Source organism: Camellia sinensis, chromosome 10 (genome assembly GCF_055761805.1).
Source record: "Camellia sinensis isolate YWXY chromosome 10, ASM5576180v1, whole genome shotgun sequence".
Classification (NCBI taxonomy): domain Eukaryota; kingdom Viridiplantae; phylum Streptophyta; class Magnoliopsida; order Ericales; family Theaceae; genus Camellia; species Camellia sinensis.
In genome coordinates, this window is record NC_138970.1 from 143440231 (window position 1) to 143462378 (window position 22148).

General features: G+C 34.0%; 2 protein-coding genes across 2 annotated transcripts; both read right to left on the reverse strand.

Annotated features, from left to right (window-relative positions):
- Window positions 1-6647: 6647 nt before the first annotated feature.
- Window positions 6648-9584, reverse strand: LOC145801741 (uncharacterized). The gene is made up of 3 exons (XM_082893451.1): window positions 9415-9584; window positions 8930-9332; window positions 6648-6909 (listed from the first exon to the last, which is right to left on the reverse strand). Exons 1-2 carry the CDS (start codon window positions 9556-9558, stop codon window positions 8946-8948), a joined length of 531 nt encoding a protein of 176 aa, XP_082749577.1. The 5' UTR covers window positions 9559-9584; the 3' UTR covers window positions 6648-6909; window positions 8930-8945.
- On the reverse strand, window positions 9560-12186 carry LOC114258188 (uncharacterized). Its single transcript, XM_082890468.1, has 4 exons — window positions 11904-12186; window positions 11560-11810; window positions 9787-10011; window positions 9560-9700 (listed from the first exon to the last, which is right to left on the reverse strand). Exons 1-4 carry the CDS (start codon window positions 12184-12186, stop codon window positions 9560-9562), a joined length of 900 nt encoding a protein of 299 aa, XP_082746594.1.
- Between the last annotated feature and the right edge of the window lie 9962 nt (window positions 12187-22148).

The window sequence follows — 22148 nt, forward strand, 5'->3', positions numbered from 1 at the left end:
TATTACAGTTCATGTGCATGAAGTTGTTGCTAGGGCTCTAAATTTGGTCAAATTTTTAATTGCAGATTAAGCATACTATTTGTTCGGATTGGTTGTTATACTTTTGGCTCTCCTGGTAATCCTAACTGCCCTTTTAACCTTGAATTGATTTAAAAGTTTTAATTTTGTATTATAAATCTAAGAGGACACTGCATTTTCCCAAACTGTTTAGCTGATGATCTCAGGTTTAACTTGTAAATGCTGTTGATTAGAAGTTCAAAATTAAACATTCAATTTTGAGCGTCTAAAATACGAAGTTAGAGGTTAGAAGATGCATAAGAAATGGGAGGGGTTTTCAACATAAGACACAATATGCTGCTGAAGTGACAAGCGATTTCGTTTAGATTTGAGAAGCAGTTGTGTTGTATATTGGCTGTATAAGTGTTGCTTCGATAGAATCTTTAAAAAAAAAAAATTGGAATTAGTTGTGTTTATAATTAAATTTTTTACAGCAACAAGAAATTGGAATGGGGGGAGGAGAGCAAAGCTGGATTGTAGAATTGGTGCCTCCCCATTTGCCAAGAGCTCCTCTATCTCCTAGCAAGGTGTTATGCTTCTCTTGGTGTGATTTCATTAGTTTTTTGTTCATTTTAACCTATTCAAACAATTTGATTCTTAAGTTTCTAGTCTTGCTGAAAGGTTTTCATCAAGAAAAATGCTATTTTAGTTATGGTATATGTGTGTTTTGATAGCATCTATATCATATTATGTATGTACTATAATAGTATAAAGGTGTATGCATATTGATACAAAATAGTCATGCATCTTTCATGTTTTTCACTCCTTTAGACTTGACAGTTGGATGTTGCAAGTGGGATTTTGGATTTCGACAAGCTATGGAAGCCGCCACCAAATCGAGATTATGTGCCCTGTGTTGAGCCAAGTTCAAACTACACAAGTAAGGAAGTTGTAGTTTTGGTTTAAGTTTGCACTTATGAAACTCATTTGTAGTTGTTATTGTCTGTTCATTTGTTCATTCATTCATTCATTGTTGTTTCATCAGCTTCTGGAGGGTCTCAAGGTTACCTTCTTGTTCATACAAATGCTGGATTAAATCAGATGTGAGCTGGGGTCTGCATCCTCTCTCTCTCTCTCTCTCTCTATATATATATATATATATAAGCTTTATTAAGTCAGTCTTAATTTACCCTTTGTTAAGACCCCTATCATCTTGATCATTGCTTTTGCAATTAGAGATTTTTTTTATTTTTTAAAATTTTCTTTTATTCTGTGCTGGATTGTTGATAAGTTGGGTGATAATTGGTAAACCTGAAACAGCATAATAGCCACTCCAGCCATAACCTGTTATGAGATTTTAAGGTTTGAAAGTCATTATGCTTTGCCAATACCTGCCAGTCTCCAGATTATGATCATGGTGAAAAAGCTTTTATGTAGTTCATATTCAAAGGCGTTATTACTGGTTTTTCTTTTAAATGGAAGAATTTTTAAAATTTGGTGACACAAAATAATTACATAATGGAACAATTTCCTTCTCAACTATTAAATGGAGGAATAAAAAAAAATTCATGAGTTACTGCTTAAATTTTTAATTGTATTCAAGATACAAAAATATACCTTTATGCATGACTTCCTTGTGGAAAAGATTGGAAGTAAGTAATTGAGGGTGCTCTGTACTAAACTTCAATAAAATAATATTGTAACGGTTCTGTGATAGTTGGTTTGTGAATTGGGTGTAATCGAGATTTGCTTCCTTTTCCCATAGTTGAGTGGGAAATAGTCCCTCAAAGTATTCTATAATCATTGGAATTGAGCATCCTTCTTTCATGTGAACAATAAGATATCTAATTGCATCAATGACTTCATTTTGCACATTCATAGAGCTTCGATGAATGTTCAGTATGCTATTTAACAAACTCTGGAGCTTTAGGGGTGGAAATTTTTACTCAAACCAAACATGCATAACTTTTTGTGAGTGACCACTCTAATCCCACTATTGCTTAGTAGTCAATCAAATTAGACTCACATGGTTTCGGATGGTTTTGGACTGTTCCACACCAAATTTGCTAAAGCGTATTTATGGTAATCATGACATCTAATTAAGTTGACTATTTTGATGTGCAGTGAATGAGTTTTATTTGGCAGATATGCATGCAATGCGTTAATTTTACTTGTTATTTTGGCACTGTACCTCATTCTATCAGTTGTTCATCATATATCATGGCAATTTATAAATAACTAATTGTACTGCTGTTGTTTTCCATAATTACATTATATGACACAAGAGTGATGCATAAGTGAAGCTGCCAAGTCATCCGTATACATTTCATCACTATCATAATATTGTTGAATAATGATACGTCTATTACATGAAGCTGAAGAACCGCATTTTTCTCAACTTGCAGCTATGTGACATGGTTGCTGTTGCCTGAATTATAAATGCTACTCTTGTAATTCCAAAACTTGATAAGCAGTCATTTTGGCAGGACACTAGGCACCATTTTTCAGATTTATATTTTGCATTTGTGTCTAAAATCTGCTTGCTCGATGCTATTGTTAATATTACATGTTCAAACTGCAGCAGTTTTTCTGATGTATTCGATCAAGATCATTTTATTAGTTCCTTGGCTAATGATGTAAAGGTCATTAGAAAACTTCCCAAGGAACTGGCAAATGCAACTAGAGCAGGTTATTTATGCCACATAGACTGTAGTTGCTTTGTATGCTACATGGACTCTTTTAAATTTGTGAAGTACATCTAGCGATACTTAGAAGGCCTTTTTTTTTTCCTGCTTCTTTTCTTATATACTGTAACTGACCTCCCCTGATGCTGTATTCATTCTTCCTTATTTTTTTTGGGTTAAATCTTGAAAATCAAGTTAATCTGTGTGAGCGTGATACTGAAATGCCAAGAAAGCTGATGAGGATACTGAAGAAATTAAGGGAGGAAGATCCTGCATATTATCAGCTGTGTCACCATGTAAGACACAGTGAACAACCAAGAGAAGGTTTCTTTCTCCTTACAAACCTAGTTGAGGACCAAGTTGGTGGTATGAATTGCTATGTGGACTGGATTATGCAAATACACCGACAAGTGCAACAAAATGCATAATACATAGGTAAGAACGAGTTGTTCACTGGTCGCTTAGATGTTTGGATGATGCATTTGATTGTGTTATATCAGAAATATGTTAAATGCAAACCTGTATCTTTGTTGAGTATAATTGGGATAGTTTAATCTTTTAAAAATAAAAATTGCTAAATTACCTGTTTGAAAAACTGCACACAAATGCTTGTGTAAAAGCTGAAGTAAAGGATGTGGCACAGTTATTTCACCAAAATTCTTGCATCTCCATCAGATGATGATTAAAACAGCTTGATCTTTAAGTTCCTCTATCTGATTTCAGTTGTATGTGATTAAGTTGGTTAGATTAAGATTCAAACTTTCAGTCTTGGCAGAGATGTATCGGGACAAATAAATATTTTTTTTTTTTTGCAAAAAAATGACAATTGCCGACCAAGAGTTTTGGTCGCAAAAAATACATCTATTGCCAACCAAAACAGCTCTTGGTCGTGGAAACTCACTTTTGTCGACAAAAAAGTTTTGGTTGCGAAAAGTAATAAATGGCGACCAATTTTTTTGGTCTCGAAATGTGATAATTGGCGACCAAAAAATTTGGTCGCGAAATGTAATAATTGGCGACCAAACTTTTTGGTTGCGAAATGTGACAATTGGCGACTAAGAAACTTGGTCGGGAAAATATCACTTTTTGCGACCAAAGTGTTTTGGCGACAAAATAAATTAGTCGCGGTAATTAAATATTTAGTGACCAAAAATTTAGTCGGCAAATCCAACTTTTGCTGACCAACCACAATTTTGGTCGCGAATTACTTTTGCCGACCCTCAATTGGGGCCAAAGTAGTGACGAAAAAAATTGGTCGCGGATAACTTTTGCCGACCAAAAATTCGCTTTTAGCGACCAATTTTTTTGTTGTCAAAAGTGTTAATTCTTGTAGTATACATACGCATCATGTGTGCCAACCATCTATATAATAAGGGAAGAGGGTTTTTGAATTTATCCTAGAGGCAATTGTCATACTAGGACATTTTATTGGTCATGATTCATTTCTGTATTTAGATGAACAGCTGAGATGAGAACCTTCTCTCTCACTTTACCTGAACTTCCCGCCCAAGAGCCGTAAACTTTGCCACCATCCATCCTCATCTGTCGCACCTCATCTTTCCATATTTTAAATTTCAAAACACACCCATCCTCATCTCCTCTTTTTGCAGCCACCTATCCTGATTTCAAAATTTCAAAATTTCAGAAAGTCTAACAGCCACCCATGCTGATTTCAAAATTTTTCACGCTCAATTTTGCAACCACCCATCCTCATCCATTTTTTTTTTTCCTTTCAGTCTCACTCATAATTTTCAAATTTCAAAACACTCACGTTCATCAAACTCTTTATAAACTCTCATCTCTTTGTCTTTCAGTCTCACTCTCAATTTTCAATTTTCAAAACACCCACCCTCCGTCTCTCTCTCTCTCTCTCACTTCCCACCGCAACACCGGTACATCTCTCTCCGACGGTGATACATCTCTTTCTGACGACTCTCTCACGACCCAGCTGTGGTGTTGCTCATCACCTTCTCCAGTTATCGCCACCGCACAATGCCATTTCCTCCAGTCATCTCCACCGCTGCTGCTCATCACCACTGCCACCGCTCATCATCGCCGTCGCCATGGATGGATCGACATCAGGCTTCTACCAACGTTTCTGGAGAGCTCCCCACTCTCCTCCCTGCCTTTTTAACTCTCCATTCTTTCCTTACACACTGTCACGCTAACTTGGAGAGAGAGAAATCGCATCCAGACGTGGTGTGTGACTGTTTTAGAGAGAGAGAGAGAGAGACTAAGATTCAAGCGTTCGTACTCCATTAATGCTTCTCAGCAAAAAAGCGTGACCTGTTGCTTTTTCACAGAGAGTCCTGTTTCAAAATTCACCTAATTAAGTGATGCTGGAGATTTTCTCAAAGCTTGAGCAGAAGTGGCTCTCTCATAGCATTGATGGAGGCGTAACCACCGGTTTTCTCGCTGGAGCCGCCTTGATACACTTAGAGGATTAGATCCGAGCTAAAACCAGCGATTCTCTTTCTCGCATTGTTGGGGAATTGATGGATAACATGTGGTTCTGTGTTTCTAACCATCAAATTGATGTTTTTTTTTTTTGAACACACCACACGTGAATCATATTTGTGTTTGTATTTCTATATACATAGAGAGAGAGAGAGAGAGAGAGAGGGGAGGCCTTTTTTTTCAAAGGTTACAGGAGTTGTATGAGAGAGATGGTTTTTGGGAATCGTTTGATTGTGGAGAGATGGAATGAGGTTTGAGTTTAGAGAGAGAAAGTTTTGGAGAGAGAGAGAGAGTCAGACAGTTTTGTAAAGAAACCTGTGCCTATGAGAGACGGAAACGTAATGCCATGAAGAAGGTTTTATATCACTACAAGAATTAACACTTTTGCTGACTAAAAATTAGTCGGCAAAAATCCATTTTTAGTCGGCAAAAGTCATCCGCGACTAATTTTTTTGGTCGCCACTTTGGTCACCAATTGAGGGTCGCGGAAAGTAATTAGCGAAAAAGTCATATTTGCTGACTAAATTTTTGGTCGCTAAATATATAATTACTGCGACTAATCCATTTAGTAGCTAAAACATTTTAGTCGCGAAAAGTCATATTTGTCGACTAAATTTTTGGTCGCTAAATATATAATTACTGCGACTAATCCATTTAGTAGCTAAAACATTTTAGTCACGAAAAGTCATATTTGCCGACTAAATTTTTGGTCGCTAAATATATAATTACTCCGACTAATCCATTTAGTAGCTAAAACATTTTAGTTGCGAAAAGTCATATTTGCCGACTAAATTTTTGCTCACTAAATATATAATTACTGCAACTAATCCATTTAGTAGCTAAAAGATTTTAGTCGCGAAAAGTCATATTTTCCTGACCAAATATGTTAGTCGCCAATTCGCACATTTAACGACCAAATAGTTTGGTCGGCAACTGAGGCCCATTTCCACAACCAAAAAATTTGGTTGCCAATTGTCACATTCCACGACTAACAAGTTTGGTCAGCAAATGGCACATTCCACGACCAAAAAAGTTTGGTCGGCAATTGTCACATTTCACCACCAAATATGTTAGTCGCGAAAAAGAATGTTTGCGCAACTAAAACTTTAGTCGGCAATTGACCTATTAGCGACAAATTCCTTTTTAGTCGCCAAAATTAATGATTTTAACGACTAATTATTTTGTCGGCAAAAGTATTAGTTATCTTTCCCAGCTAATCAATTGGTCGCCAAAACAAAAAAAAACAAGATCAACATTTGGTCGCCAACATCCAACAAAATAAACATGTAATTCATAATAATTCATCCAATCCATTCAATATAATATGTAATTTGCAAGCTTCATTCAAATCAACTGAATCATGAACAATCGACAAAATATAAATCATCCAAGCCTAAACTCGTTTAATGAAAGTTATCAACTATTATAAACTTTCATCCACAAGTAATTTCAAAGATACATATTCCTCCAATTAAAAATTCACTTGTAATCTATATAATTATCCAAGTCACATCCATCTAGCATAACAATTTAAAACATAACAATTAGTTGTTATTATGTTTTAAATTGTTATCCACGCTCAGCTATCAAAAAATATACACACTAGTAGTCTATCTAAATATTTTTCATACACATTCATCCAAAAAATATAACTACTACTCCTCCCAAATATTTTCCATACACATCTATTCAAAAATATATATTCCTTCCAAAAATGCTTATAGTGCCAATTAGTCCTGTACAATTTAGCTTTGTGCACGAGATCATCCATCTGTACCAAAGAAAATGAGAAATAATGTCAGGTAACTTTTGGTTAAAAATATTTGCACATAACTTTATTGTAAAATTGGACAAAAAATATTTTTTCTACATGGAAAGTAAAGGAAACATTAACAAATTAAATGACAATCAATACCATTTTGTAAATTAAACATCATTCATATGTATATATCAATTATAACTATTGTTCCACAATATGCCAATATTGACCAATGCTTCAACAATGGAAACTAAGTTAAAATAGTCTTTCTACTTCTGAATAGTCTATATGCTTTGGTTGAACTTTTATTTGGAGAAGGGTAAGTGTGAGAGCGGAGTGGAAGATACGAGGTTGTGATTATCAACACAAGTTCCAGCAAAACAACAAACCCATATCATCAGAAGCATATTACCAACACCAAACAAAAAATTAAAACACTTACCTTCAACTCATATTTTTTATGCTACTTATTTTGCATTCAGGTAAGACAAAGTGTTTTTGGGAGTCAAGGGTTGTGAAGGGTTTGAAGCTAAGCTGCTGATGGGTCTTGTGGACATTTTCTAAGTTGCAATTGATTGGTTTTCAGGATGTTGCTTATTGAAGGGTAGTATCTGTACATACTATGTCAACAAATTGTGTGTGTGATGGGAATATTATCTCTTCTTTGATTAAAGAAGAGTGTTAACCAAGTTGAGAGCAATGGTTGAGAGGAGGACAAAAGGTTTGGAAACTGCCAAAACACTCAATGAGACCCCTGTGGTCCTCTCTCCTCTCATGAGTACATCCCAAGTTAATTTTCCATCACATTTCTCTCTCTCTCTCTCTCTCTCTCTCTCTCTCTCTCATGTAAAAACTATGTTCATAAATATATTAATATAAAATGAAGCACACTTTATCTACATCACATTTAGAAGTTATAACAAAGCTGAAGTTTACAGAAACTTCTGTATGTAGAAAAAGATTGATATTTTTTTATGATTATTAGGAGAAGGAAATAAAAGCACCCCACAAGGGCACAATAATTATATATATATATATATAGACAATGAGTTGTGCTAATAAGTTGGGTAGTGAAGGGCTGAGATGGGCCATCATTGTTGCAGCAAACAGAAAGTCAAGAGAGGGCTGTGGTCTCCTGAAGAAGATGAGAAGCTCATCACACACATCAGTAGCCATGGCCATGGCTGTTGGAGTTCTGTTCCTAAACTAGCAGGTATGAATTCTACTTGTTATTTCTTGTCTCATTTCAAGAGAGGGATAGAAGAAGGAAATCGAATACAGGTGCTGAGCTTGGCTGATCCCTAGGAGTCTGGTGTTATTTCACTGCACTATAGGACTTGCTCAAGATCTATTTTATACTTAGTATTGTCATTTCTAGAAATCAATGACTGGATTTTGGAACAAATATTGAGTTTAACGGTGACACAAGTTACGGACAATCAAAATATCAGAAATAAGATTAAGTAGACATCATTTGTCACCCACTAATCTAACTCTGCACTACCGCAATATAAGATTCATCATTGGTTGGTGATACTTTTAATATTGTCATGTAATAATACCATTATACCCAATATTTGTTCTAATTTTATTGTTGAGATATTGCAGGCTTGCAAAGGTGCGAAAAGAGTTGCAGACTAAGGTGGATAAATTACTTGAGGCCAGATCTCAAGAGGGGTTCTTTTACTGAACAAGAAGAGAGAATCATCATTGATGTTCATAGAATTCTAGGCAACAGATGGGCTCAGATAGCCAAACACCTCCCTGGTAGAACTGATAATGAAGTCAAGAACTTTTGGAACTCATGCATCAAGAAAAAGCTCATCTCACTTGGCTTAGATCCAAACACTCACAATCTTCTCTCTCCCCATCAAACTACCACCAATTTGTTTCGGTGCTGTTTCCAATGTTTGGCCCCGAATGGGTTGTTTTCCCCTTTTTGCCTCACAATTTGTTCTCTAATATTCTCATAACACGTTTATTTGCCTTGACTTTGAACATAAATATAATGCAATTTGGTTAACACACTTACCCATTACCATAAGTAGCTATGGTGGGGACTTTGATGGATTGAGCTTTTCCAAAACTTGCGTCAACGTGCTCTGAAGTCCAAAAATCTGCAACTGCATCTCCTCACGTTGTCTTGCATTCTCTGCCTCTTTTATTTGTTGCTCCTCTTCCTTTTTTTTCTGCTCCTCACGGTCACTCTGCTGCTCCGCATGCAGTATCTCCAACTCGGATGTAAGCCTTTTCAAGTGCTCCTCACGTGCTTGTGATGCCACATTCGACCCAACATCACAAGACGAGGGCTTTGGTCCGACCCCAAAACCTCTCAAGTATCCCTTCTTCTTCCCTAGCACCACTCTTGATATATCCTCTTGTGTCATCGGTGTTCCAGACTCAATAGACTCATCCCGCACCATTGTCATTTGCTCCTGTAATTGTGACATATAACTATTGTTAATATAAATCAAACACAGTAGTTACTATAAGTGTCCAAATGATTGGAATAGTTACATGTAAATCACAGCATATAGGATCAATCCATTCTTTTGTCTTCTTGTTCTGATGAGTGTCCTTGTAGAAATTGCAAATATCTGGCAACAAGCCACCGTTTTCCTTCACCTGTGATATGCCAAACACCGATATCAACACTAACATATTAAATATGTGTGGATAAAGTTAATAAAATCAATGACACACATCTCACCACAATGCTCATCGCCGCCGGAAAAGATCGTGACCCACTACTATGATTGTAGGGTAGCTTGCTCCTATTTAGTTTGCCGGCATCGTAGCGACGCTACATAATCCAGATTATAAGGGTTTGTTACATATATAGTTAAACAATGATAAAGAGTACTAAGTAATAACTAAATCATAACATACCTTGTTTTTAGGATCCAACCATACTTGGTCAATCAAATACTTCCAATCATCGGATTGTACTCCTTTGTATGGATGAGCATAGGGATCAATTCCCGCATCCACAAGCTTCTCCCATTTCTTCTTCATTCTGCACTTCCAATCTTTATATAACACATAACACTTCTTTTCCACAACTTTTTGGGATAGTGAATTCTCCTCGTAATTATCCCCAATCTCAAATTTATCCTACAATCAATACAAACACAATAAGTAACTTAACTTATGTAATGTGAAAGCTGCAAATATGTTAACAGTGCGAAAGCCTTAAAATGGTGTCATTATACTAGTTTAAATGAGGGAGCTATGACCAAGACTCCCTATAATCTTTCCATGATATATGATCCACCACTTTCATAGTTCAATCTGTGAAGAAAGAATTTGCTGACCAACTTATTCATGAATCATGTTGGTACATGTATTGGGGGCAATGAAGACTAATTTGTATACAATGAAGACTAATTTGTATTAACTGCATCAATGATCGAAGGTCATCATACCCAGTGCAGAAGAGGTACTTAGTTGGCAAGTCGTACCCCCAACTTTTTTGTGACTAGGCTAATTCACATGACTTGAACCCATAGCAACACAGCTGGGAGCAGACAACACTTGCATCATGGAAGGGAGACAAATAAATAAAGTACACTTGTTATTTTCATCACTCTTAGCCAAGACCAGGCTTATTACTTTTTCTTTTACATGGGCATAGCCCAAAAACAGACATCAAAATTACACTCCACTAATAACAGGAATGACTCAGATTCAAGAATTATATAAAGGAGATTTGGCCCTCCACAACTTGATTGAAAAAACAGTGACTCAGAAAGTTGCAACACGAATAGGAGATCATTACTAAAGAAACCAAGTAACATTGACAATAGAACACAAGCTTTATCCTAACAATTTATGAATTTTGTGAACTACAAAACAAATTGCGATTGACTACAACTTCTCTTACTCCAATAATTGGATGATTTCCATTAGAAGCCAATTTAAGAAATTGACTACGGAAGCTTAACATCTACCATCCATATAGTCCACCTAAACTGGATTTAGCAGCAACCTAACAAACATTTATAATGCGCATCTTCATACATTGCCATCGTTTAAATGGAATACCAGTATACTATGTTCGTAGAAAAATAACGATTTAAACATAGACATGTGGTTGTGGGTATCAAAATAATTTTACTTGAATCGGCATTTTCTGTAATGATATGTTTATCAGACATGTATGCAGAATCCAATTTCACAGAGCCTGTGATTGTCCTGTTGGTTAACAAGGCACTCACTAAAAAGGCTAAATGGTTGTCCTACGTATGTGGTCAAGAATAATATGTCCTGTACTTTATGTAGGTTGCATTGCTCTTAACTTCCATTGGAATGATAAAATAATGAAGAGAAGTTTATGGTAAGTAACTTTAAAAAAGCTATATCAACAAACAAAAAAATAAAGGAAACCACGGGACCTTAAACAATTTCATGTACCAACATGATTCATGAATAAGTTGGAATGGGCTGCTTATTTATAGACACCCCCTCCCCAAAAAATCTAAGATGGAATGGGCTGCTTATTTATAGACACAAGTTGAAACAAATGAGCTTTTCATCTCTTCACTGCTTTCAAGCTTCGAAAACCAACAAAGTAAACAAAGAAAACAAATGAGCTCCTACATTCACATTATAAAAGCACTGTTTCCATCATCCACACAGACTATGAAAGCAATTTAATCATACCCGGACAGCTTGTACAACAGCAGCTTTTGTCGCTGGCTCAGCAACAGTCCAACTGTTAACGCCTTGAATGGGGCACATCCTCCTAATCTGAAGGCCGATCTCATTCGATCCCGGGGTCGCTAGCACACCTTCGAATGCATTGAATGTCTCCGTGATTGGAATGTACAGCTTGTTTCCATTATTGTTGGCAATTCTTTTTGCTGTTGCTTTTCCAACTGTTGGTCCCCGCACACGTTTTGATAAAGATGCACCTGGTAATTGATAATATTATTAATGTATTTAAAAATTACAAAATATTAACAATATATATAAATTGAAGACAGATCTCAAACATATTTAATTACCTGCGCCACTCGGTTGACTTTGAGGAGATGGTGGATTCGTTTCAAACGGAGACGTTTCACAACTCTCAGATGCAGCTGGTGCATTACTTTCAGACGGAGATGGTGCAACAGTCTCAGATCCTGACAATGCAGCTTGTTCAGACGGAGATGGTACAATAGTCTGAGATCCATCTGGTGCAACACCTTCAGGAGTAGGTGTAGGTGTATCGGTCTGCGATGAGTATGGTTCAATTAATGCCCTCTTTGGTGGTGGGAAATGGCGCATCTTTTTCCCAGGAGCCATTCTATTACAATTTAACATAATCAAAGGCCAAAGAGCACAATGAGCACAAATTTTTAATGCATATAGACATATACATCAAGACTGATAATTAACAAACATTTAAGTTAGAAATGAACATAGATGAAGCATCTTAATTTCATATATATATATATATATATATATATTAATCAATGTATGTAAATTTGCAAGTGATATTGAGAACATAGAATCAAATGAATCTTCACCACGTGGCTTGTATGTATTTTGTCGTTCATATTAGTCAAAGAGAGATAAACTACCCTAAACATGCTAAACGTTTATTTTGTAGGTGAAAAAAAATTGGATCATTTGGTGGTTTTATAGCCTGGTAATATGGCCCTAGAAAAGGCCAAGAAAGTGACACATGTTGAAGACATAATAACCAATTAAACTGCTGTAATATACACACCACCAGAGCTTATGATACAGCAACAAATACACAAAGACAGAAGCAACAGATAGCAACAAAAATACCAAGACAAAGACAACAAAGTTTTAGTAGGTATATCTAATAGTTTTGAAGGTGGTCCTGCCCTTATTCTGGTTGCTGGTATACCTCATTATCATGAATGGACCAGATGAGAGGATACATATTTGGTTTGATTTATATATAGTTTCTATAACCTGTTCATTTGATGAGTGATTATGCTATGGACTGTTGAGTTTGTTAGTACAAATATCAGTGAGGTTTGCCTCAGGTTATTGATCCTATTCTCAATTTTTTTTTTACTTTGTTTCTCTGTTCTTCTACCCACTGTTTGGTTTTTCAGGTTGTATTGATGTCTCCACTGGAATTGAGGACGGTATCAGGTGGCTTTGGTTGGAGCTGTGCTCAAATTGACCTGCTTTCAGGGCAGCATCATTTGCATCCAATTTGCTGTTTGCCAGGAGGAAGAGGCAGCAACATCCATGTGTTTTGACTTTGGATAGCCTGAAATTCCTCAGTTACGGCTGCAGCCCAAACTGGAGTATTAATGGCTTCTGAGAAACTATGAGGCTCAATCAGAACGGGATCAGGAGCAGTAGAAACCAACAGTCACTGATGAGAGACTAATGCTTTAGGTCTAGTGACATGAGTAGTACCAGCAGAATCAACATGCCAATTTGTAAGAGGAGAAACAGACTGAGAAGCCATATAGGCAGTGTAGGATGGAGAGGATGATTTTGTAGAAGAATTGTAAGAAGCATCCATATAAAACTAACAATCAATAGCTATATGGTTAGGCTTGCTACAGATATAACAAAATAGAAACAAACCAGAGGAAGAAGATGAAGATTGAGATTGTCGGCCTGAGTTAGAGAATCGGATTTCCTCAAAATCGACCTCCTATGGAGGTATTATCTCCTCTACGAAACTGATTATGATTCCCTTGAGAGTTAGCAGATGATTGATTTTGAAACCGAGTGAGTGTGATATATTGTAATGGAGTAAGCAACACTAAGATCATAATTAGAAGACTTAGTATCTGAAGCAACATACAAAGCCCCATAATAGAGTAAAATTATGCAGGAGCTGTGGTCTTAAGTGACAGAAATTCTGCAGGAAGTCCATTCAAGGTTATGACAACCAGATATGCTTCATCAATTGGATATCCAGATACAAATAAATGATTAGGTTTTTTTTTTTTTTTTTTTAATCTGGAGCAAATATGCATCCATTGGTGATAGTAGGATTAGCCAAAGTTTTTCTAGAAGAATCAAAGTTAATTACATTCAGCAGATTGTCTCCAAAGTTTACATTCAGCAGAATCAAAGTTTTTCACAAAGTTTCCAAAGTTTACATTCAGCAGATTGTCTCTTCCTACCTCAATTTAGATTTCTTCTTGAACCTTGGTCCAACTACATAATAATTACTGTGAAGCTCAGCTATCACACATTTGTGCTGATCATAGTATCCTAAATTAAATCAATTAATTAGGTCACAGATATCACAACATAATAAAGTTGCAGTTACTGATCTTTCGCACGTATAGAATATTAGATCACAGATAAAAATATATTGGTAACTTTGACAGTCTGCCACAATTTAGAATATTTTATCATTCAATCGAGTACTCTTGTGATCTTTTTGTTCTTTTCTTCTTCAACAATGTTCTATTTTGATACAATGACAAGTATACACAAATAGAAAAAATTAACTCCCAAGTATGTAAAACTCCGGAGAGAATGATATGCTCGGGAAATTGGAATTTGACAGAGTTAAACATTAACAGCATACAACCAACTCAAACAGAAATTTGTCTTCTTACTTAATTCCAACATCTAGAACTTTTCACCCAAACAAACCCCTGACACTGTGCACCTTGATCACCAGGGAGAAACCACAACAAAAATGCAATTATGGAGCAACAAAAGCCTCTATGAGATATTTTTATCTAATGACCACTTAAAAGGCCATGCCAATGCATTTCAGAGAAGCAGTCACTTGCAAATGAAAATAGAAATAGCAATTATTTCTAGCTCATTGGGGGAAAAACAAAGTTTACTCCAGCTATGAGTTTTGTTAGTGGTAGTAGGGAGTCTTGGGACTGAGCTTGCCTCTTGCTCAAGCAGTCACTTTGAAGTATAAAACAATGTTTTACGGAAGTAAAAAAAAACACAAAGATATTTCCCAGCAAAAGAAGAAAAATTCATTCCGTAAAACCTCCAAATAAAGGAAGAATCAAATTTTAAGACTTTGCCATTACTGAAGCTTTTACTCAACCTTGTGCTGAAATATGAGATTGTTCAATGGATTGTTTCATATCAAATAAAGTTTTCACTCAAATTCATTTTTGAGTAAGAACAGGAGATGTGATTTGAGTAAGAACAAGAGATGGGGCTAAGAATAATTTTCTGTATGTAAAAAGAAGTGCAATAGAGAGAAAGGGGGAGTCTTTCAAGGCAAAAACTTATTGCAAATAATCAATCACCCATAGTGTGACGGTCTTAGAAATTTTTTCAATCATCAATTACGTTAAAAAGACAATAATGGAAAAGGACCAATAACTAATTGAAATCAAAGCCCACATACGACAATTCTGCCCCGATCCAAGTCAAGATCCTTCTTTGTCGCAAGTGGGGAATTCAATCCCCCAATAAGGTTGCTTGTTACAAAGATTAAATAAGATATCAACACACTATTGAGTACGCTGTATATCTAGGCAGATGTAATTACCATAAAAAGACAGCCTTAACAAAAGTTATGTACTTCACAAATAAATTAGGGGAAATTACACATCAGTGAGATTTTTATAAAATATTTACAGATCAGTGAAAAAGTTTATGAATTTAATTATTAATTCTTATAAACTCATTGATTTGAGTTTTTTTCCCAAAGATACAGTGAGTTAAAAAAAATAAGAAACACGGACCTCATACTAAAATGTTAGATCTGGATCTTATTGTTCCAATAATTTCTAATCCATCCAATCATAATCCTAAACTATGCAAAAGGCTTGAAAGTAGCTAAAAAACAAACATGATATAACCCGTTAAAGTTCTGATTATGACGCGTCAAAAAGATCAAACTTTTACATAACAAGACAACAATCCATAAAACAACTTCAAACAATCAAATCTTATAAACACACAAGCATATACACTACTACATTCATACATCTAATCAAACTAAATCACAGAGAGAGAGAGAGAGAGAGAGAGTGAATTCACTAAGAAAAATTCATTTCGTAAAGATATTTCCCAGTCTTAAAACAATTCTTCCTTTGTTGCCATTTTGAATTTTTAAGCCCAAAAGTAAAACCTCCCTGGACATGCAAGATTATTTTCTAGGGTTCTGTAAAAGGAGAGTGTGAATAGGAGGACTTAATAAGTTAGACTTCCTTATATGTTTAATATATAGATCTTCAGTAGGTCAATAAACAAAGATATTAGCTTGAGAAAAACCAGATATATGTCTCAGAGAATTACACTATTACTCTAACACCAAATCCAAGGCTACACAAGATCTAAGAAAACAAATGTAGCAAAACCATGGAGTGAGACTGAGAAGCCTCCTGAAAACTAGCAAAATGAGGGGTATTGCCCAAAATTTGAGAAATAATCATCAAATGGAAGCTAATAAATTTTTTACTATTGCAATCATAGAATCAAATTTCAATTCAAACAATCAGAACACATGAGAATACATACACAATCAATGAGTAGCCATACATGCAAATACATTCACAATCAATGGATTAGGGCTTTGAAACTAATGAGAGAGAAAGGAAAAAGAGGGCGAAAGTAAATTTTACCAGTAAAATCAAACCCATTTACGAGATCAAACCCATAAAGCTCTAGAAATCAAACCAGTTTAAGAAATCAACACGAAATTATTTAGTATAAATCATATAAAACCCTATAGCAAGAGTTGATAGTTGGGGAAATAGAGGAAGGGAGAGAGAGAGAGAGAGAGAGGAGACCGAGAGCGAGATAGAGAGCGCAACCGAGATAGAGAGGGAGAGAGAGAACCTGTGATCTGCGGCGGTGGCAGTGGTGATGTGCAATGTACGGTGAGCTACGATGAGCGACGGTGGTGAGGGATTGCGCTGAGATGAGGTGGGGTGAGGTTTGGTGGTGATGTGTGAGAGAAGAGGACTTTTGTGTTTGTTTAAACAGAGAATATAGAAGAGGGCGCGAATATTAAAAGTAATTTCCCTCTCAAATTTTAGACCTGTAGCGACTAAATTGGTTATTTGTCGGCAAATAACCCATATATAACGACTAAAACTTCTTGTAGCCAGAACTTAAGTAACAGTGACTTTTTAAAATATTTTAGTATTCAGTTAATTTGTTTTATTTTAGTATTCAGTGAATTTTTTAAATATTTTTTTTACAAATATTATACTTTTAAAGTGTATTTATGTTTGGTATATCGAAAATTTTTAAAAAACATTAGAATATAAAATTTAGTGAAAAACAAAAAAATACGAAAAATAAAAAACTTCAATTTTCTAAAAAGTGAATACTGAAAATCCAAACCAAACAAGCTAATCATATCCTTCGTAAAATTATATAAAATTGACAAGTAAGGTAGTTTTTCTTTTTAAAATTTTTTTACGAAACTAATTTTTAGTCTTAAAAAAATAAATTTGAATCAAGTTTTAGAAAATCAAACCAAACATGGCCACCGCTTCAACTTCGGAAAGAGTTTTGATTTTGTTAGCATCAGTTTTGCGCTCCACAACATTTAGAGCTCTCATGGCAACAGAATCTAACCTCACTTTTTTCTCCTTTTTTTTGTCTTCCCTCTTCGACTTTTGCTGACCTAATTCAATTTGATTGCAGAAATTTATATTTTGGCAACTAAATAAATATTAGTCAGTAAAACTCCAAACCTTTATCGGGCACTACTAGTATAAATTAAGTATAAGATGAAGATCACATAAGCAAAGTTCAGTAAGGCAGCTTCAAGAATATTTATCCGGCGCTACCAGTATAAATTAAGTATAAGATGAAACTATAGGATAAAATTTAAGTGTTACGAATTTCAGGCTTTCACAACCCCAAAAAAGAAAAACAATAAATTACATGTTCCTTGAATCATTTTATAGAAAGAGAGGGATATTTATACCTCAAATTGTTTTTAGGGAGAGTTGAAGATGCTTTAGAAAATGGGGACGGTGAAGGCCTTGGTGGATGAGACATTGTAGAACAAAATTACTTTAGTCAAAGAGAAAACAAAGACAGAGAGAGTCATAGAGTGAGAGAGACAGATATTAGGGGAAAAGAGGCAGAAAGAGGGACAGAGAGAAGGCAAAATAGAGAGGACATACTGGGGTAATGCTCCAATAGTGGATTGACGGTGGTGCTCAATGGCAGTGATGCTCCTTACCCGACGACAATGGAAACAAAGCGACAGAGATTCAATATCAGGAGGAAGGCAATCAGCGTGAGAGAGAGAGTAATGGAATGAGAGAGACAGAGGCGTGAAAGAATCGGAAGAGGGCAGATGCGAGAGAAAGAGAGAGAGAGAGAGAGAGAGTCACAGAGTGAGAGAGAGAGAGACGTGTTTAAGCCCTAACTCATTTTAGTGTGCTTGAAATCCCTCCAGAGTTCCTCACAAAATTAATTTAAAAATCCCTCCAAAATGATAATAAATAAAAAAGAAAATTATAATAATAAATAATAATGATAATAACAATAAAATTAAACATGAACTGAAATTGGGCAGTATGTGTTCCCACAAAAAAAAAAATTGAGTTTTATTGCCGAGTAAATGTGTTTTAGTCACCAAAAGTGTATATTTGCCTACCAAACGAGGTAGGTCCTATTTGGTGTAGCTGTTAAAACATATTATAGATTATAGCTTAACAGATTATAGATTATGACTTTAATCAGAAACTGATAATCTGTTTGGTATAGCTGTTGCATTATAGATTTAAGTTGCTAAGTAGTGTTTGTTAAATAAGCTGTGAAGTAGCTTTTCAATTAACTTTTATTTTTTATTATTCATTATTCGTCTACATTTCTTATAAAAAATAATAATAATATTTTATAGTCCATTTGTGTCTTTTTCTATTTTTAAAAAAATAAAAAATAAAAAAATCTAGGGTATAACTGTGAATTAATATGTCCACAGTAGAAGCAGATAATCAGAAACAACGGGTGAGTAATTTCTCAGAATCAGCTTTTTTGACATAAAATAAGTTGTTAGAATCAAAAGTTATTTGAAATAAGATTAACCAAACAGTTTAAAATAAATTTTTAAAAGTCAGAAGCCATAATTTGGCTCAAAAAAGCTCCACCAAACACCCTCGTAGTTACCAAAGATTAAAAATAAAATAATACTAGATATTTGGCGACTAAATTTCTTTTTGTCGGCAAAAATTGGTATATGCCGACTAAAATTTCTTTAGTCGCTGAAAATAAATTTTTGACGACCAAAATTTTGGTCGCCAAAAATAAAAGTAAATTTTTTGTTTTCCATTCAGCAACTAACTTATTTTAGTTGCCAAAACCATCCATACAACGACAAAAATATTTTTTAGTTGCTGAAATTAAATTTTTGTCGACCAAAATTTTGGTCGCAAAAGATAACAAGTAAATTTTTATTTTTTTTTAGCGACTAAATTATTTTAGTTGCCAAAACTATATATACAATGACCAAAGTATTTTTTTAGTCGGGGAAATTAAATTTTTGCCGACCAAACTTTTGGTCGCCAAAGATAAAAAGTGAATTTTTATGTTTCTTTCAGCGACTAAATTATTTTAGTTGCCAAAACTCTATATACAGCGACCAAAGTACTTTTTAGTCGGGGAAATTAAATTTTTGTCTACCAAACTTTTGGTCGCCAAAGATAAAAAGTGAATTTTTATGTTTCTTTCAGCGACTAAATTATTTTAGTTGCCAAAACTCTATATATAGCGACCAAAGTATTTTTTAGTCGGGGAAATTAAATTTTTGCCGACCAAACTTTTGGTCGCCAAAGATAAAAAGTGAATTTTTATGTTTCTTTCAGCGACTAAATTATTTTAGTTGCCAAAACTCTATATACAGCGACCAAAGTATTTTTTAGTCGGGGAAATTAAATTTTTTCCGACCAAACTTTTGGTCGCCAAAGATAAAAAGTGAATTTTTATGTTTCTTTCAGAGACTAAATTATTTTAGTTGCCAAAACTCTATATACAGTGACCAAAGTATTTTTTAGTCGGGGAAATTAAATTTTTGTCGACCAAACTTTTGGTCGCCAAAGATAAAAAGTGAATTTTTATGTTTCTTTCAGCGACTAAATTATTTTAGTTGCCAAAACTATATATACAGCGACCAAAGTATTTTTGTAGTCAGGGAAATTAAATTTTTTCCGACCAAACTTTTGGTCGCTAAAGATAAAAAGTGAATTTTTATGTTTCTTTCAGCGACTAAATTATTTTAGTTGCCAAAACTCTATATACAGCGACCAAAGTATTTTTTAGTCGGGGAAATTAAATTTTTGCCGACCAAACTTTTAGTCGCCAAAGATAAAAAGTGAATTTTTATGTTTCTTTCAGCGACTAAATTATTTTAGTTGCCAAAACTATATTTAGTCGCTGAAATTAAATTTTTGCCGACCAAATTTTTGGTCGCGTAAGATAAAAAGTAACTTTTTATTTTTCTTTCAACGACTAAATTATTTTAGTTGCCAAAACTATATATACAGCGACCAAAATATTTTTTAGTCGCTGAAATTAAATTTTTGCCGACCAAACTATTGGTCGCGAAAGATAAAAAATAATTTTTTATTTTTCTTTCAGCGACTAAATTATTTTAGTTGCCAAAACTATCTATACCGCAACTAAAATATTTTTTAGTCGCTGAAATTCAATTTTTGGCGACCAAACATTTGGTCGCCAAAGATAAAAAGCAAATTTTTATTTTTCTTTCAGCCACTAAATTATTTTAGTTGCCAAAACTATATATACAGCGACAAAAATATTTTTTTAGTCGCCAATTGTGGCAAATTTAGCGACTAAATTTTTTTTAGTCGCCAATTGTGAGATTTTTAGCGACTAAATTTTTTTTAGTCGCCAAAAATTAATATACCCCGACTAAAAAAATTTAGTAGCTAAATATTGTACTTTTACCGACTAACATAATTTTTCGTCGCCAATTTCACAACTTTTGGCAACCAAAATATTTTTAGTCGGCAAAAGTGGTCGCCAAAATTATATTTTCTTGTAGTGTATGTAGTTTGAATCACACGAGTAACAAAACACTCACCAAGAAGGATCCTATACTTTTTAAGTGGATCCATTAAGTATTATTTATTAAAGAGTGTTTAAATAAAAAAAAAGAGTGTTTTTTTTAATTTAAATAAATAATTATAGAGTTTTTTTTAATATATCTTTTTTATTTATACTAAAAATACGTGTAGTCTCTAATTAAAAAGAGAGAGTGAGCCAAAAAAAGAGACCAATCTGAGACGCAATAAATAATTGGAAAGATGAGTGTAATTAACAACAGGAGTGTGGTCTCTAAAAAAAATAATAAAGCCATGCAGAATTATAGGAGGCGTGTGGGAGGTTGCTTAATTTAATAAGTTATTTTAATTTTTGGTCAGTTTAGTAGATTAAAATAATTATGTTTAGGATGATTGTTAAATTTTTTATAATTAGATATGATGTAACTTATTTTTGGTTAGTTTAGTAGATTAAAATAATTATGAATTTGATATTATTTTAACTTATTTTGTCTTTTAATATTATTTTAATCAAAAAAATATTTAAATACATACGACTCAAATTATTTTTTTTTTGGATAAATACACTAAAGTTTTTATATGACTCAATTCAATCACATTTTAAAATTTTAAAAATGTGTTAACACACCTTTGTTCAATACTGTATTAGTAACTATTTTAAATTCTATACTGTTTTAGATGGTGAAGTTCTATAAAAAGTTCAATAAAAATTTCAAATACAAATTAATATTTTAACTTAAACTTTTAGCAATGAATTTGATAAATTATATTTTAACTTAAACGAACCGCCATCGTACGATACTTGTTGAAGTCACGGTCGACGGTGGTGTTGCCGTAGATGGTGGTGGAAGTCTTATTTATGGAGTTTTATATTGCAGTGAAATTATTGTCATCATGAACTGATTTATTATAATTGATTTCTATAACAGTGAAATTATTATCATTTTGAATTGATTTTTTTGTAAAGAATGTGATACCAATATTAATAATTTATATTAATTGATTTTTGTAAAATATATGTACTAATATTATTTACATCGTGCCTTCAAGCACGAGCGTATGTTAGTTAATACATATCATACATGAATGTTTTTGTTTATAAAATCTAAATTTTAATTTTAATATAAGTATATATATATATATATATATAATAGATTAAAATGATATTTTTTAAAATTAAAATATAACTTTATGATAATCTCAAGTGAATATGTGGATGAGAAGAAGTCCATCTATGCCAAACTGTGTCTCTTTCTCCGTTTATAAATTATAATTCCCATTCCC

Excerpts from the sequence above, each read along its gene's own strand:
- LOC114258188 (XM_082890468.1), bottom strand. The coding sequence starts at position 12,186 with ATGGCTCCTGGGAAAAAGATGCGCCATTTCCCACCACCAAAGAGGGCA. Across the intron at positions 11,811-11,903 it reads AAGTCAACCGAGTGGCGCAG|GTGCATCTTTATCAAAACGT; the intron begins GTAATTAAATAT and ends ATCAATTACCAG. Across the intron at positions 9,701-9,786 it reads GGTTGGATCCTAAAAACAAG|CGTCGCTACGATGCCGGCAA; the intron begins GTATGTTATGAT and ends TGGATTATGTAG.
- LOC145801741 (XM_082893451.1), bottom strand. The coding sequence starts at position 9,558 with ATGTTAGTGTTGATATCGGTGTTTGGCATATCACAGGTGAAGGAAAAC. Across the intron at positions 9,333-9,414 it reads CTATATGCTGTGATTTACAT|GAGCAAATGACAATGGTGCG; the intron begins GTAACTATTCCA and ends TCACAATTACAG.